The sequence below is a fragment of the Schistocerca cancellata genome, chromosome 11 (genome assembly GCF_023864275.1).
Source record: "Schistocerca cancellata isolate TAMUIC-IGC-003103 chromosome 11, iqSchCanc2.1, whole genome shotgun sequence".
Lineage (NCBI taxonomy): Eukaryota > Metazoa > Arthropoda > Insecta > Orthoptera > Acrididae > Schistocerca > Schistocerca cancellata.
The window spans coordinates 164,664,535-164,680,958 of NC_064636.1; the positions used below are offsets into that span (position 1 = coordinate 164,664,535).

At 39.8% G+C, this 16,424-nt stretch overlaps 1 protein-coding gene across 2 annotated transcripts in view; it reads left to right on the top strand.

Annotated features, from left to right (window-relative positions):
- Nucleotides 1–16,136, top strand: part of LOC126108427 (Y-box factor homolog) — a 140,599-nt gene extending 124,463 nt beyond the window's left edge. The window contains exons 8-10 of one of the 2 annotated variants that reach the window (XM_049913641.1): nt 5,686–5,733; nt 13,381–13,416; nt 14,201–16,136. In XM_049913641.1, coding sequence (XP_049769598.1) covers nt 5,686–5,733; nt 13,381–13,416; nt 14,201–14,248 — 132 coding nt within the window. In that variant the 3' untranslated portion in view covers nt 14,249–16,136. The remainder of the gene's footprint in view (nt 1–5,685; nt 5,734–13,380; nt 13,417–14,200) is intronic. The other variant, XM_049913642.1, reaches the window with a different exon arrangement.
- Nucleotides 16,137–16,424: the final 288 nt, after the last annotated feature.

A 16,424-nucleotide genomic window follows, 5' to 3' on the forward strand; every position in this document is an offset into this window, starting at 1 on the left:
CCTGCCAGACACCTTTTGCCAGGAGAATGGGGTGCCACAGGGCTCAGTTTTGAGCGTCGCTCTCTTCGCCATCGCGATCAATCCAATAATGGATTGCCTCCCAGCTGGTGTATCAGGCTCCCTTTTCGTGGACGATTTTACCATCTATTGCAGCGCGCAGTGTACACGTGTCCTGGAGCGCTGTCTTCAGCGTTCTCTTGACCATCTTTACTCCTGGAGTGTCGCCAATGGCTTCAGTTTTTCTGCCGAGAAGACGGTCTGTATTAACTTCTGGCGCTACAAAGAGTTTCTCCCACCGTCCTTACGACTCGGTCCCGTTGCTCTCCCAATCGTGGAGACAACCAAATTTTTAGGCCTTACCTTTGACAGGAAACTTAGCTGGTCTCCACATGTGTCATATTTGGCCGCCCGTTGTACCCGTTCTTTAAATGTCCTCCGTGTTCTCAGTGGTATGTCGTGGGGAGAGGATCGAACCGTCCTACTTCGTCTATATCGGTCGATCGTCCGCTCCAAGCTGGATTATGGGAGCTTTGTATACTCCTCTGCACGGCCATCCATCTTACGCTGCCTCAACTCCATACAACATCGGGGTTTACGACTTGCGATCGGAGCATTTTATACTAGTCCTGTAGAGTGTCTTCATGCTGACACTGGCGAATTGCCACTCACCTACCGGCGCGATATACTGCTTTGTCGGTATGCCTGTCGGCTACTGTCAATGCCCGACCATCCGTCTTATCGTTCCTTTTTTGACGACTATCTCGACCGTCAATACGGGTTGCATGTCTCTGCCCTGCTACCCCCTGGAGTTCGCTTTCGTCGCCTCCTTCAACACCTTAATTTTTCACTCCCAGCAACCTTTTGAGTGGGCGAGAGCCACACGCCACCTTGGCTCCAGGCTCAGGTCTGCGTTCACCTTGACCTCAGCTCGCTCCCAAAAGAGGTTACCCCCAGTTCGGTCTACCACTCCCGTTTTTTGGAACTTCGTTCGAAGTTCATCAATATGAGTTTCATTTATACAGATGGCTCTAAGACCAATGACGGGGTCGGGTGTTCTTTTATTGTCGGGGCACAAAGTTTCAAATACCGGCTCCATGGCCATTGTTGGGTCTTCACAGCTGAGCTCTTTGCCCTCTACCAGGCTGTTCTTTACATCTGCCGCCACCGACATTCTGCGTATGTCATCTGCTCCGATTCCCTGAGCGCCATCCAGAGCCTCAGTGATCCGTATCCGGTTCACCCTTTCGTGCACCTGATCCAACACTCTTCGGCAGCTGGTGGACGTCGGTTCTCTAGTTAGCTTTATGTGGGTCCCTGGCAATGTCGGTATCCCTGGGAACGAAGCTGCAGATGCCGCGGCCAAGGCTGCGGTCCTCCAGCCTCGAACAGCTTCTTGTTGTGTCACTTCGTCAGATTTTAGCAGGGTTATTTGTCGGCGCATTTTATCGCTGTGGCATGCTGATTGGGCTGCCCTTACAGCCAACAAGCTTCGGGCCTTGAAACCTCTTCCCGTGGCTTGGACGTCCTCCTCACGCCCTTCTCGGCGGGAGGAGGTAGTTTTGGCCCGGTTAAGAATTGGACACTGCCGGTTCAGCCATCGCCATCTGCTGACGGCTGCGCCGGCGCCGTTCTGCCAATGTGGGCAATTGCTGACGGTCCGCCACATTTTAATGTCGTGTCCGGATTTTAACGCACTGCGTCTCGATCTTAACCTGCCATGTACTTTAGATGCCGTTTTAGGGGATGACCCACGAGCAGCTGCTCGTGTTCTTAGTTTTATCAATTTGACAAACCTCACTAAGGACATTTGATGATGCTGTTTTTAATCCTATGCCTGTCAGTCTGTCTTTTATCGTGTTTTCCCTTTTAGTTGTTGTAGGAAAAGTGTTCTTCCTATGCATACACTCTTGTAACATTAACACAAATCAAACCTGCTATATGCTGTATTAGAAAAGCACAAAAAATATGCTAAAATGACCAGGAATTGAGTATATGCCAATGCAGTGAGTCGATAGAAACCTGTATTGTGGCAGTCGAACCAGACATTTTGCTTTTTCCAGCAGTTTTGAAAAACTAGTGAATTGGGCAAGTTTGTGTAAAGCACTCTTACCATACTTCCGAAGAAAGTGGTTAGGTTTGGAAACATACCTGCCAAATGAGAAGCCTCGATTGTACTTAATAAAAATGGAAATGTCGTGTGGCTAGGGCCTCCCGTCGGGTAGACCGTTCGCCTGGTGCAGGTCTTTCGATTTGACGCCACTTCGGCGACCTGCGCGTCGGTGGGGATGAAATGATGATGATTAGGACAACACAACACCCAGTCCCTGAGTGGAGAAAATCTCCGACCCAGCCGGGAATCGAACCCGGGCCCTTAGGATTGACAGTCTGTCACACTGACCACTCAGCTACCGGGGCGGACATTGTACTTAATGGAGAGCATATTGTGGATACTGGTTTGAATAATAATTTAGTAAGACTAATGACTGGACTCGATCCCATTGTAGTTTGTTGTGGAGAAACAGTTCAATAAAGACATTCAGGTGTACTAGTATCCTGCCACAGATTCTGTTGGTTGCACAGCTGTTTGATAGTGTTTTTATTGAGAGATTTAATTTATTATATACCAGTGCTGTTTTTCTGCTGTTGTTAATGAATTTGAAAGCAATATTTCATCTGCAGAATCTAAAAACTAACACCAAAAAATTTTGATCATACATAAAATCTATGAATGCCACAAATAATTCAGTACAGTCTCTTGCTGACAGTACAGGTAATGTATGAAAAAAAAACTTGTTTATCATAGAGGACTGCAGCACCATTCCCCCTTTTCAATTATCGAACAAAAGCAAGAATGGCAGACATATTGATTAGTATATCTGGGATTGTAGAAAAGTTAAGATTCTTAGATGCCAGGAAGGCATCTGGCCCAGACAGTATCCCCTTAAGATTTTATGTTGACTATGCTACAAATATAGCACCCTTCTTATCATCTATCAGATCATTGAACAGCAGAAAGTTCCACGGGACTGGAAGAAGGCCCAGGTCATAGCAATCTATAAAATGGGTAGAAAATCGGATGCACAGAATTACCAGCCAATTTCATTGACATCGATTTGTTGTAGAATTGTGGAACGTGAGTGTTCAGACATAAAGACCTTTCTAGACTTTTGAGAAGTTCGTGTGCAGAAACAAGCACTGTTTTAAGAAAAAGCGGTCATGCCAGACACAGCTGGCCCTCATTGTGCACGATACAAAACAGGCTCCCAAGTCGATGCCATATTCCTCTACTTTCGAAAGGCGTTAGACTCGGTTCTGCACTATCACTCGCTCAAAAAAGTGTGATCCTAGAGTCTATCCGATGACACGTACAGTTGGGTAGAAAGTTTTGACGGACAGAGCAGCATATCTTCCTGAATGTGGAGACTTCAACAGAAACAAGCGTTCAAGATAAGGGAAATTAGAGCTTGTACTGAGGTGTTCAACCATTCTCCTTCGCATGATCCGCAAGTGGAACAGAGGGGGAAATAAGACTTTGGCACGATTAGTGCCCTCCACCACACACCACGTCGTGCCTTGTGGAGTATAGATTTAGATGGTTAAGAAAGGGGGTCAGTTCGAAGAAATGAGGTTGTAGTAATAGTAATAATTTCTTTGCAATCCTGCAGTCTCCAGAAGAGTGTGTCGGCACTCCAGAGTCCGGCAGCATAGGTGCAGTGTGTCCTTCAGCAGTGCAGCAAAAAGGTGGGAGTTCAAACCAGTGAAGGAAGATTAGAGAAGGCAACAGTCTAATATGTTGACTTTTTAATTTATAACTACTTTACTGCTAACTCTATTTGCAACACAGTTGCTTGGGTTTCAGTATTGTGGCAGCATGAAGACTAGAACACAGAACTGTGTGTTCAAAATACATACTATACAAAAGAGTATAAAGACATCCAGTGTGAAGGTGCAAGATGCATTTGTAGACAATTTTGAAGTCCTGTACACTGTAGAGCTCCGTTTTCTGTCAACACCAGTTGACAACCTTTTCAGACTTAAGATTAGCACAAGAATGTGAGGTGGAAGTTTTTGGTGAGGGTTTACAACCCCAAATTAATATTCTCGTAGTAAAGCTACTGATCATCTGGTGAATTCAGTAACAGCCACTCCTGCCCATGCCATACTAAAGTTTTTACTCAGCCTCAAATTAAATTGTCAATTATGCAATGAAACTAAAGTTTCAGGAACCTCAATTATGCAATGAAAGATATCTTTCTGAACCCTGTAAACTTTGTATACGTATCTGGACCCATTTGCTGAATATTAAATTGTTAGTTGCAAAGAAAGATTGATCAGTTAGTGCAGAATATTACTATTGAACAAATTGTTCACATTGTACAGCATGCTCCCCATCCTCACCCTAACAGTGTTGGCTTTGAAATTCAGAAGTGTCAGTGTGGCAAGTGCAAAGTTCTTCACATAATCCAGGCTGCTGCATGTGTGTATTGTATTTAAATACTACAAAAAGTTTTGACAATGGAAATAATTCAGCAGCAGTGGACTGTTTACAGTGCATTGCTCATTTCTAGTTGAATGACATGTCTATTTTAATTGTGTCCTATTACAGATCCTTTGAGCTGAACTATTGAGATTGGCAAAGAAGTGAGAGATTGACATAGTAGATGTCTAACTGTAGACTTGTTTGACGAACTAATATTTGAGAGCTCGTGGAGAACATAGAGGAGCTGAGATCCAGTGCGTCTTATGCAGAGTGTTGAATCTAGTGCCAGGACTGTCCGATCTGTAAAAGAAATTGGGTTACCCTCCATTCGGAGGCTGTAAGACACAGCGACTGTTACATTGACTTGTAAATAATAGATTTCAGCTATCAGTCGTCCTTTTGAAATTTTATTGGCAGATCTAGATTTCAGCTAGAAAGTAGCCATTCTCAATGCGGTATCATTTTTGATCAATGAATGTAATGCCTGAATACTGAGTATTTAATGAACTGTGGATGAATCCTGACCAACAGGCATTACATGCATGCATCAAAAATGATAGTGCATTGAGAATGGCTACTTTCTAGCTGAAATCTAGATCTGCCAATAAAATGTCAAAAGGACGACTGATAGCTGAAATCTATTATTTACAAGCCGTAAAAGAAATAGCTCGTATTGGAATGGTTTTCAGAGTAGGTAACATTGAAGATCAGGTAGACCGAACTGTTGAAGAAAATGAGTGCCAGATCTTGCATGTTTCTGTCCTCTGTTACTTGTGCCAACTGAAAGAAATTAACTAATTTTTTGATCTTACTAAGGTAACAAATATTTAAATGGACGTTCAGAACAGTAGTTTATGACTGGAAAGGATCTGAATGTAGGTTGGTGTAAGACAGTGCCGGGATTGTAAAGAGTAATTATTTGCCAGTGAATACACTTATCCATGAACATTTTCTTGTTTTGTTGACATTACTCTTGACATAACTTGACAGTTAAATTCCTGGCTAAAACATTTAATTGAATTCACTTAAGTAGAACATACAACTTTCATTAATTTAACTGTTTACTTTGATTTTTAGACATTGCTACTGAGCAGCAGAAATTTTTCTGGTAATAGTAGATTGATATTAGTGTTACTGAGCTGCAACAGGGAGAGGTAGACACAAGCTACTAAGAGATGTGTCAATGGTGTTTCTCAATTTCACAGGCTGAGGCGGAAGGCTCTGGTGAGCAGACAGTCGAGCAACCTAGCAAGGCAAGTCTATCATTACTCACTGGACGGGTTACTAACCACTACCGTTTGTGCCTAACTCTGGTTTTATAAGTAGGGATTGTCTAATTCTACTTGTGGTGGCTTTTATTTAGATAAACAAAGTGTTTGAAATTCTGAGTATTAACATCTGACATAAGCAACAGTTGTCAAGTACTGTATACAGATCATAATACTAACTGTTCATTTTCTTTAAGGAGATTCAAAAACGTCTATAAAAAATTTAAGATGTTCGTCATTTCTTCTGAATTCTTTTGACATTTCCCTTTCTGCTCTACAAATGCGAGAAAAATTTGAGATAGTGTGTTAATATGTTCAGTAGTTGCATGTTGAATATTAAAGAAATTAAGTGAAATAATTACATGTTGCTGTGAGGTTAAAAACTCTACACATAGCTGCTAATTCATCATCAGTTTTGCACAAAAGCACTGATAGTGGGTATGTACTGTTTGAGTAATTCTGTCATGTTAATGTCTCAGTGTGCAGTGATGCAAGTGCGATATCTCCGTACCTTCTTTCACAAGTTGACCGGTCACTTGTCACACGTGAGATAGAAAAATCTGGCAACTACAGAGTTGCATACTGCTCACGAGTAGGAATTGGTTTGTTACCCTGCAGTTAACAATTTTCACTACAGCAAACAGTTAAGACTTGACTCAGTGCGTTTTTACTAATACCCTTATAATACAAATTGCGGGAGGAACGTTGGGAGGGAGAGCACACAGGACAAATACGCATTTCCCAAAATATGACACTGCAGAATTCATAAAATTGTCTGGAATTGAGGTAAACCAAAATAGCTGTGGTAAATGATTTGCAACACAGAAATTGCAGGAAACTAAGTTACACACGGTACCACACATGAACAAATGGTCACATGACGTAGTACTGACCTGTACCCGCCATTGTGTAAAGAGGCTGGACGTCTAGATCGTCCATGACTGCTCAGTATTAAGAATTCAGTGGTTCTGAGAGATTGGATAAGATTGTCATTAGTACTGAACTGTGAAGCAGAACTTCTACCAGCAGATACTGTTGATGCCAGTCAAAGGAATATAAATGTGAAATGAGATGCACCGGTAGATTTTTGGTAGAAAAAGTATCAGCTGGTCATATTGGAACAAGTTGGAGATTTTCCAAGGTGAGCATCATCCCCTATTTCAGTGGAGCTCTCTTGAGTATAAAGTTGAGAGAGGGTGGAACAGAATCTGGAGACTGCCCCAAAAGACGTAAAGAGTGGTGGTTGCTGTAGCTCTCCTACAGGTGTTACAAATTGTGGATTATGAATTTTGCAGTTTATTAATAGGAGTATCAGTTGCCACTTGGGTGAGACAGTTAAAAACTGTAGAAAAAACTAACAAGGCCACTCAGGTGAAGGCTGAGAGACTTGTGTAGGTCAAGACTGAAAATGATATCGAATAGTCTGTACAGAAATTTGAGGTTCCTCAAGGCGCACAGCTAGAAATGAAGGGGCTTCCCTCACTGATGTGGTTTTCTGGTTCCAAAATGGGTGGAAAATATACATAACAAGTACTAGCACAGGGGGTGTTGTATGGTACAAACCATATGGGAAGGGTCCCTCCACAGAGTGAACCAGTTTCTTGAGTTGGCATGGTACATAGACTTCAACATCAGGGCATATGGTGTGGTGTGATTTCATAAAACTAATGTAACTGGGTGTGGCAACCTAGCTATTAAGCTATAATTAATAGCAGCCATCCCAAATAAAAGTATAACTTCCTGTTGGGCTTGTGCACAGTATTTTGTTTGGAAGCACATTCTAAGTATAGCAGTCATCTTTGTTTGAAACATAATATTCACTATGTTGGTTTTTACCAGCAGAGAGTTGAATCCTCGTTAACTTAGACGACATACGTGGGTAACAATAAATTTATTGTGCGCTTCATGGATATGTATAGTCCTGCTAAAGTGTTGGAAACGTGTGTGAATCAGATGTTAAATTTGGATGCTATAAGTGTTCTTCAAAAACTGACTTCAAAGGGACAAAACTATTGAGCCATGTCGCACTGACTTGAAAGCATTAGCATTTGTTGCTAATACGTGCTTAAGAGGGAAGGGTCTAGTTTGTTTCCAATAGTTAAATGGGGAAACTTAACACATGGTAAGTACAGATTGAAGAAAGTACATAATGTGTGGATACACTGTGGGTGTCAGCTAGTAAAGAATTCAGAGGATAAATTAATTTTCTAGTTTGCCTTTCTAAATTATGTTGTATGGGGGCTTTTCCAAAAAGTGTCTGACCTTATTTTTTATTGTTTAAACTAACAATGGCATTGAATTAGTGTGTGGTGTTTGTAGGTATATGTAGTTTTGTGTGTGTGTGGGGGGGGGGGGGTGGATTTTTAATTTATTTTTTATTTTATTTTTTTTTTCTTCCTTCATGGTAGTGGAAACAACCAGTTGCTGGCTAACTTTAAAGTGAATATGTGTAAGTGGTACCTTTGGATTTTGTGCTGTGTGCAGAATGAAAAAGTGGAACAGTGTTACTGCACCAAATTTCGTCTAAAGCTTGGCCATAATGTTTGACAGGTGTTACGGAAGAAGCCTGGTAAAACTGCTTCGAAGATAGCCACTCATCAGTAAAGAGTGAAGCACATTAATATAGGCCCTGACACATCTGCAAATAACGTAAGGACCCCAGTAAGGCAGGATAGGCAAATAGTGATCAGAGAACTTGTAGAAGAGGTTAAAATTTGTTATGTATCTGTTAATTCCATTTTAATGGAAAACTTGTACCTCGGGAGGATCTCGGCAAAATTCGTTGCTAACAGCTGAGCAGAAGCAACATCATTACTTTAAGACAGTGACCACTGCCTATGAATTCCGAGTTTACGGATATGACCCACAAAGTAAGTTCCAGTCATCACTATGGAAACAGACCCAAGAAGCAAGTATGCATAAACGTGAGTCACGCTGACAACCTTGTTGTACTCCTGTGTCGGGGTCCGTAAGGAATACACCCCAGATGGTACTAATGCTGGTAAAGAATACTACAGGGAGGTTCAGTGTGATGTTCCTGACACAGTGAGATGCAGATTGCCGTACTTGATAGCAGTAGACAGTTTGCACCTTCACCACAATAGTACACCTGCTCATCATCAGTTAACTTTTTTGGGGCCAAATATAACACATATGTAGTTTGTCTGATACAGCAGCAATTGACTTCTGGCTTTTCCATAAGCTGACACGCTCTGAAAGTGAGCTGATTTCAGAAGAGTTAAGACATCCAGAATTCAATGGAGTATCTGCGCACCATACCAAAAGAGGCTTTTCTGTTATGCTTTCAGCAGTGGCAGTAGTGATTGGAAGGGTGTGGAAGCTGAAGGGGACTGCTTTGAAAGTGACTAGTGTCAAACAGTTGCATCTGAATAAAGACAGATTCAGTAAATAAGTTGGATACTTTTTGTGCAGCCCTTGCACTTGTCATACATACATGCTATCTGATTTCAGTCAAAGCATCAACAGTGGCTGAAGTAGAGGGGATATTAAGTGCAAATTGCTAAAGGTGAGAAAAGCATTAGAAGAAGAGATTTGCAAACATAAAATACAAATTTGTATGTTAGAAAGGTGTTTGTCGGTAGTGTAGCTTTGTGTTGAAGTGAAATGAGGGTGACTAGCAGTTTAGACAAAAAGAGGAAAGCTTTTGAAATGTGATGCTACTGAAAAATGTGGAAAACAGATTAGTTGTTTAAATAATGAGATGGTATAGAGTGAGTTGGAAAGAAAAATTACACACAGCTTGGCTAAGAGATGTTTCCAGAATGAAATTTTTCACTGTGTGTGCGCGCGCGCTTCATGGCAGATTCATACTGTGAAACAGACTCGAACTTGGGACCTCTGCGTTGTGTGGGCAAGTACTCTACTGGCTCACAAACCAGGTAGCTTCTGTGAAGTGCTCAGGTAGCTGAGTCACAAAAGCACTTGGCTGCAAAAGGCAAAGGTCCCGAGTTAGTTTTGGCCCAGCAGAAAGTTTCAGGTATTGATTTGATTTGTCACAACCTGAAGCATTGAGTAGTAATCAGTTTGGTAGTGAAGGAAATTATGTGCATACCAACCAAACTTGGTACACACATCTGCGTCGGACAACAATGTCGGGGTAAGAACCACCTACCTATCACAGTTCAGGAGATATATCAAACAAAGATATGTTAAAAACTGCTGCATCAATGTGTACATTCAAATTTACTACTACTGTGCTACGAACTTGCAATAAATTACAGAGACAGTGCCACTAAATGCTCTACAAAGTTATATTGTGATACCACCCACAGTTCAGGAGGTCATAAAACACTGAGGTATTGGAAAAATTGCTGCATCATGCATGAAGTTTGAATACATGTATTCTTTACTGCCAAGACATTCCTACAGTTGTCAACTTCAGGAAATACCAGACACCTCACAGCACTTTTGACAGGCTTAATGTGAAGTGCAAATGGCTGCAGGTGAAAATGATAGCAGTCAGTAGAGCTGTGAAGAGAGATTACCATTAAGTTTTTAACAGAAGATTGTTAAAATGATGGGTTTGTCAGCCAGTATATTATAAAATCCAAAAATAAAATATAATTATTGATGTGAAGAGTATAACATGGGATGTGGAACAATAATTGTTAGAGAAAGCTATTTACACTCTTTTTGATCTGTACCACACTTCTGAAATTGGTTTTGTTCCTTGTGTCAGACATAAGATTAAATGTAGCAAATACAATGCTTATAAAGCCCACTGCACTTGAACTGCTGAGTGTTGGATGTATCTTAAATCTTCTGAGACACTTTAAAGCTGTCATTTAAATGAAAAGCTGTAAGATGGACCAGGGTCAGCTTTTAGTGAGGCTAGATTTAAGATGTGTGAGCATATCTGCTGATAACGGGCACACATGTGAGGGCAGATGATGTTGCACATATTAAAAAATTCGCCTTGTAATGAGCTAAAAATTGCTTATTTAACTGCCGATTTTCTTTCTATGTTGCACCAGTATATTAGCTACTCCTTCATGCTGAATCGTCTGGACGGATTTAGATGAACTTTGGGATGGCGATAGCCTGTATCCTACGTTAACATACGGGCCATCTTTCATTTAAAAAGTATAAAAATCACTGCTGTGGTGTCATCAATGTGACTGCTATTCCTGTGTGATGGCTAGTTACATTAGTCATCCATGAAATTTAACTATCTAATGAATGCATTAAGTTTAGTGTAAAGATTAGTTTTCCTCAGATAAAGGAGTAAGTTGCGAACGTGTATTGTCAGCTTCTTCCATCATCTGAGACAACTGCCCCTCTGCCGCCTGCCCTCCCTCCTATGATTCTGGAGCTATAGGTGCGTTGTTCACATCTCAGTACGTCCGAGAATAACTTTAGTGATGACGCATATGCATGGATAGTGTTTCCGTACTAAAATTTCTTAATAAATAACTGTGGGAAACACCACAGGGTGCAACCAGTATAAAATCATGAGCATTGTTGTATACAGAAGCTTGAGAGTTCATCATTTAATCAGGTAACATCACAAGAGTGTATTCTGTCACTGACTTGATGCATTATATACCCTACTGTCTACGAAGTGCCTTGTAAATTTATGCCTCTAATTATTGGTGGGCAAGTTTGTCATGTCTGGAACCTCTTAACGTAGTAGTTTGGACTCTAACAATGATTGCACACACAGATTTGCATTTACACATTGCCTTGTCACATTTCGGTTAAAGGTCTTCTAAATATCAGAGTAGGTATGACTGATGGTGGTATAACACCGATACCACCTTTCTCTTTTGGTCTCGATACCCCTCTTTTAGATAACACCTGATTAAATGTCTAATTAAAGATTCAATGCATACCTGGTCTGTAGATATGTGTACAGTAATGTCCATTAGGATCTAGTTCCTATCGTAATCTCTTGATCGCATGTAACTGATATTGTAGTGATAAACAGGTGCATTCAGATTATAGCGTCTGGATTATTCAGTCCACAGTGAATTCAGAGCCAAAGTGCCTCAGTGCATTTCGCAAACAGGCAGTCTATTATGTAAGCGTGCTAAATTTATAATGAATGAATGAATGATGCTAGGCATAAGCAACAAAATAAAAAAGCAGCTGTACATTGTTCAGTCTTGTAAGGCGATTGTGTTAATAATGGGAAGTCCTAGGAGTGGGGTGGGGTAGGTGTGTTGTAGATATAACACCCCGTGGCCATTCACTTTAGTGGGCCCTCATTCACAAGTAAGAGGGAAAAACTGCATTGTGCACCACAGGCTAAAAAATAAGTGTTAATAAGAACAGTGGTGTACCATAGTGATAAAATCATTTTCTAGTATGATGAAGGTTGAGTTTGAATCCTGTGAGGTGCTTTCAGATTTTAATTTTTAAAACTCTTTCAACTACTTGGTTCATTATATTTACTCAGGCAACTTTGTAATGTTAGTTTTTTGTTCATAATCCCTTGCTGTATCTTTTCAATCACTGTCCTTTTTGTTTGCTCTCATTTTTATGTATTTCCTTTGTTTCTATTTCTCATTTTGCTTGAATTTTAATAATAATCCATTTTATCATTTAAATCCTCATTTGTGTTGTTAAAAGTTGGATAAATATTAAAAATATTTTTTGTCAAAGCAGATATGACAGAATTTGAAAAAGTAAATAAAAATGTGATACAATGCTGTGAAGGATTAGAAATTTAAAAATTAAACCAAATGACTGAAAATAATGAGCAGTCAGTTAAAACAGATCTGAAAATTATAACTTAAAAGCACATCACAGAATTTGAACACAACCTGGAGCATGTGAGGAATGGTTTTTAATTTCTACTCTATGCCACCACTGACAACCATTTACTTACGGCTGTAATGCAACACGTGACATTTTTCAACAGCTAGTCGCAAGCAAGTGTCCTGCAGGGAGAATGGCTGCAGGGTGTGATTCATTGAGCCCTAACCTACAAGAGTGTTACAGTCAGTTATCTCACCTATGGGAACCTAGCATTGTAAGAAAAGGGCTTGCCAGTGTTAGGAATAAAACTGTTGGCAGAAAATGGCTGGCTAGCCGCACACTACTGCTGGCCCAGACATTTAAAACAGGTCTCGTCTAAGACATTGATGCTTCAGAAATTAATCAGTTTTGAATATTGTTGATATTTATCTGAGTATATGATAAGCTGCTGCAGAATATTGCCGCCAATGCGTGCATTGGTTTTAGTTAGTTTGATTGAATCTTGAACTTGGTTATGTAGGAGTGCTCTAGTGGGGTTTGTGCAGTGTCAGATGATTGGCTGTATTACTGGGTACTGTGCAAAATTGAAAATATGTACACGGTCAGAAAACTTCCTAAGTTTTCAGAGACAAGTTGCAGTCGAATGAAAAGTCGAATGGTGTTTCCTGTTACTCAGAGGCACTTCATATTGAGATACTGTCGGTTTGATTATAATATGCTTATTCTGTCAGTAATTGGAGATATTCTTTCCCATTTATTCCAAATACATTCATCTAATTAATCATTTTCTTCCTGGCTCTAACACTATATTTCACACTTCCCAAATAAGTGAAGATATTCCATAACATCCTTCGAATGCATTGGAAATTGAAGTGCCAGAAGCAAACGGTTGATATGTTGTTTTTGTTCTAGGCTGAGTCTGGTGGAGATGCTGCTCCCCCTGCACAGGTAAGCATGTCTAACTTTACCTCCACATTGTTCATAGCAGGACATGCACGCTCAGTGCACTGATACAGTGGTTGATTGCACTTGAGGTGGTCAACATTTTGCTAAGTTGAAAGTAACCATAATGACTGCTGTGTCAGTGTTTTTAGTGTTACGTTTAATAGAAGTGCTAAAGGCAGTATGCAAGGTGTCGGCTGACAAGTGATTAAGATATCAGTAACACCATCTGAACCGTCAGTTGTTCATCAATTAAATGGATATTGTCCCTAAGTCATTATCTTTATCTTAAATTTGATAAGATACTGCAGTCAGCAGTTCGGATTTTTCACAAATAGTACTTGTTAAAAGATGGAAGGTTAAACTAATTGTATACCTCTTTAAAAATGTATGTGTAGGTTATGTTCTGGTTCCTGACAGTTGTGTAATAATGTCTCTCAAGGAAAGATTTCATTTAGGGCACAGTAGAACTATTACTGATATAAATCTGCATTTAAACACCCCTTTCCCCCCTCCCCCTGTTCATTGGTCACAACAGTTCGCACAGTAAATGTCCAGTATGAAGCTGTTAGTAATGTTGAAATCAGCTGTCAAATTCAGCCAAAAGTTTACAATTTTTCTATGGGAAGAAGCTGAACACATCATTCACATACCATTGTGGTTTAGTAGCGTGACACATTCCTGTTTGTCTAGATGAAATGTTTGAATGGAACTAGGAAGTTTATATGGTGTTGCAGTGTTTTAACTGTTCAAGTTTCTGGGAGTGATAGTGTTGTTTTCACGTTTACAGGAGGCCTCTCAGCCAGTGCAGAATACCACCACAGAAAGCAGTGCTTAAGTCCATCAGCCATCGTAGAAAGAGAGGGTCATCTATTAAGAAAAGTAATAAAATTAACATCCAGTTTTTGTGTTAGTGCTTGACATCAAAACAACAAAAAGAAAAATCACAAAAAAATGAAATACAGACCTGATTTTCAGTTTAGCGTTATCACCTCCTAAAGATTGAAGTGTAAGCTAACATCGTCAACAAGAACTTTGTTTGGGTAGCGTTGAAGAAAACTATCCATCTTTTTCGTTTGTTATTCTACTTGTAATAGGTTTCACGTGTTGTAATAGAGAGGCTCAAAATTGAACCTGAAATGAAAGGCGATATGATAAAGTCTAGAATAATTTCTTAGTGTTTGGTTTTTCGTTTTGTGGATTTAAAGTTTTCTTTCCTTTTCATAGTTTTAAAAACTTTCTATTTATTACTGTTCAAAAAGTTGTTAGATATTTGTTTTGTTTGTTTGATATTTTCAGTGTGAGATTTATGAAGTTGTTAATTTTGTAATTTTTTACTGGTGTATTGTTGATAGATCAAAATGTTTGTCACATTTAATAGATTTGCTACTATAATTTAGAATTCCTGCAGCCACATCTCACGAAAGCACAGATACGGTGACCGTAATGCCGGAAAATTTTTAGTAACGTATTTGTCAGAATAGCGTGAAATGTGACTTGGAAAAATTAATCAGGTTTGATTTTGAGTCTTTGCATTATTTCCAATAACAGTTTATAACATAAGCAGGAGGTGAAGACTGTAGCACATAGCACACGTCCCACACTGGGAGGTAGGCGCCGTATTCGTCACGGTGCGCACAGAGCACGTGGACGTACAGTTCGAAGCATAACACTGTTCGGGAAAATATCTCAACGAAACTCCCCCAATTCTCCGGGTCAGCAGTAGAAAAATTTAGGAAGATTGAGAATTTTTCATATGCAGCTTACGGGAGTTTGAGGAGTAGTTGGATGCAAAAAGTTTTGTGGGTGAAAATCCTTGTATTGTTACATAATGTGATCCTGGTGCGCACAGTGAGTACGGCAGAATCTGCCTCCGAACTTTGAAATGGGAGTCATTTGAGGTTGGGGTTAAGATTTTGTTTCGCTTTGTCGACAAATTTCAACTGAGATGGCAAGAGTTTTTAAACGGTGTCACTCGCGTCTCTTTATTTCTGTTAAACGGTGCTATGTGCTGTCAACTTCCACAAGATTTAATGTGTTTTGTAGGGTCAGGCAAAGTTTTTTCTTTAAAGAAACACCTTTAAAAATAACCATCCTTTTGATTCCATGCTTGTCAACTGATGCATGTGTTTTAATGAAATTGTAATTAATTTAAAAAGATTTTGGGCAATATAAAGATTCGCCATTTCATAACGGCCCAAAATCTCAAAATGACAAATGAGCTAAAGTTTTCCAACATGTGAAATTCATTGGCATTAAAACTATTAAATATGACTTCAATTAAAGGAACATAGCCAATGAATAAAAACTTGTTCATCCCATACGTGAGTGTGATAACAGAATGACTAAGATTTGCATTTGGACCACGTGTGGGAGAAAGTTGCGGCCGGTCACCACCTCTGGTCAGAAAGTTGTGGCCGCATCTTTCATTGTATTTGTCACCTCTGAAGTAAGGTGAGGTAGTAACAGTGCAAATCGTCAGTGAAGTAAGTCTATTAAATGAAGCTTTAATGAAACATTGAAATATTAATAAAGCGAGCAACGTGTCAGTATCGACAAAATTTTTGTGAAATGGAACAACTTGTCTCGGTCAACTGTGAACGACTTGGAAATGAAATTTCTGGCTGAAGCTGCCAATTGTAAATGTACAAACAAGTTACAAAGTAATTTTTCAGAAAACATGTGCATTTTGAATAAACAAGCCAAAAAAAGTGAAAACTGTCAAACTGTGTACTTTCTTACAATGTCCTTTCCAGCTAATAATCCTAGTATCCTGCTGCTCTCACTTGGTGCGAGAGTTTGAAGTAATGAACTGAAGTACAGATATCACACACTGTAGTGCCAATAAAATGAAACTATGAAACACAACAAACATTTTGTAATATCTAAACGAGCGACCTGAGACGTGAGCCAGGCTTTGGAAGTTTTGCACAAGACATTTGTTTGCTTGAGAGCACTTGTTGTCAGAAAAAACTGCATACAAAAATTAACTAGTATGTAACAAATTTTATGGT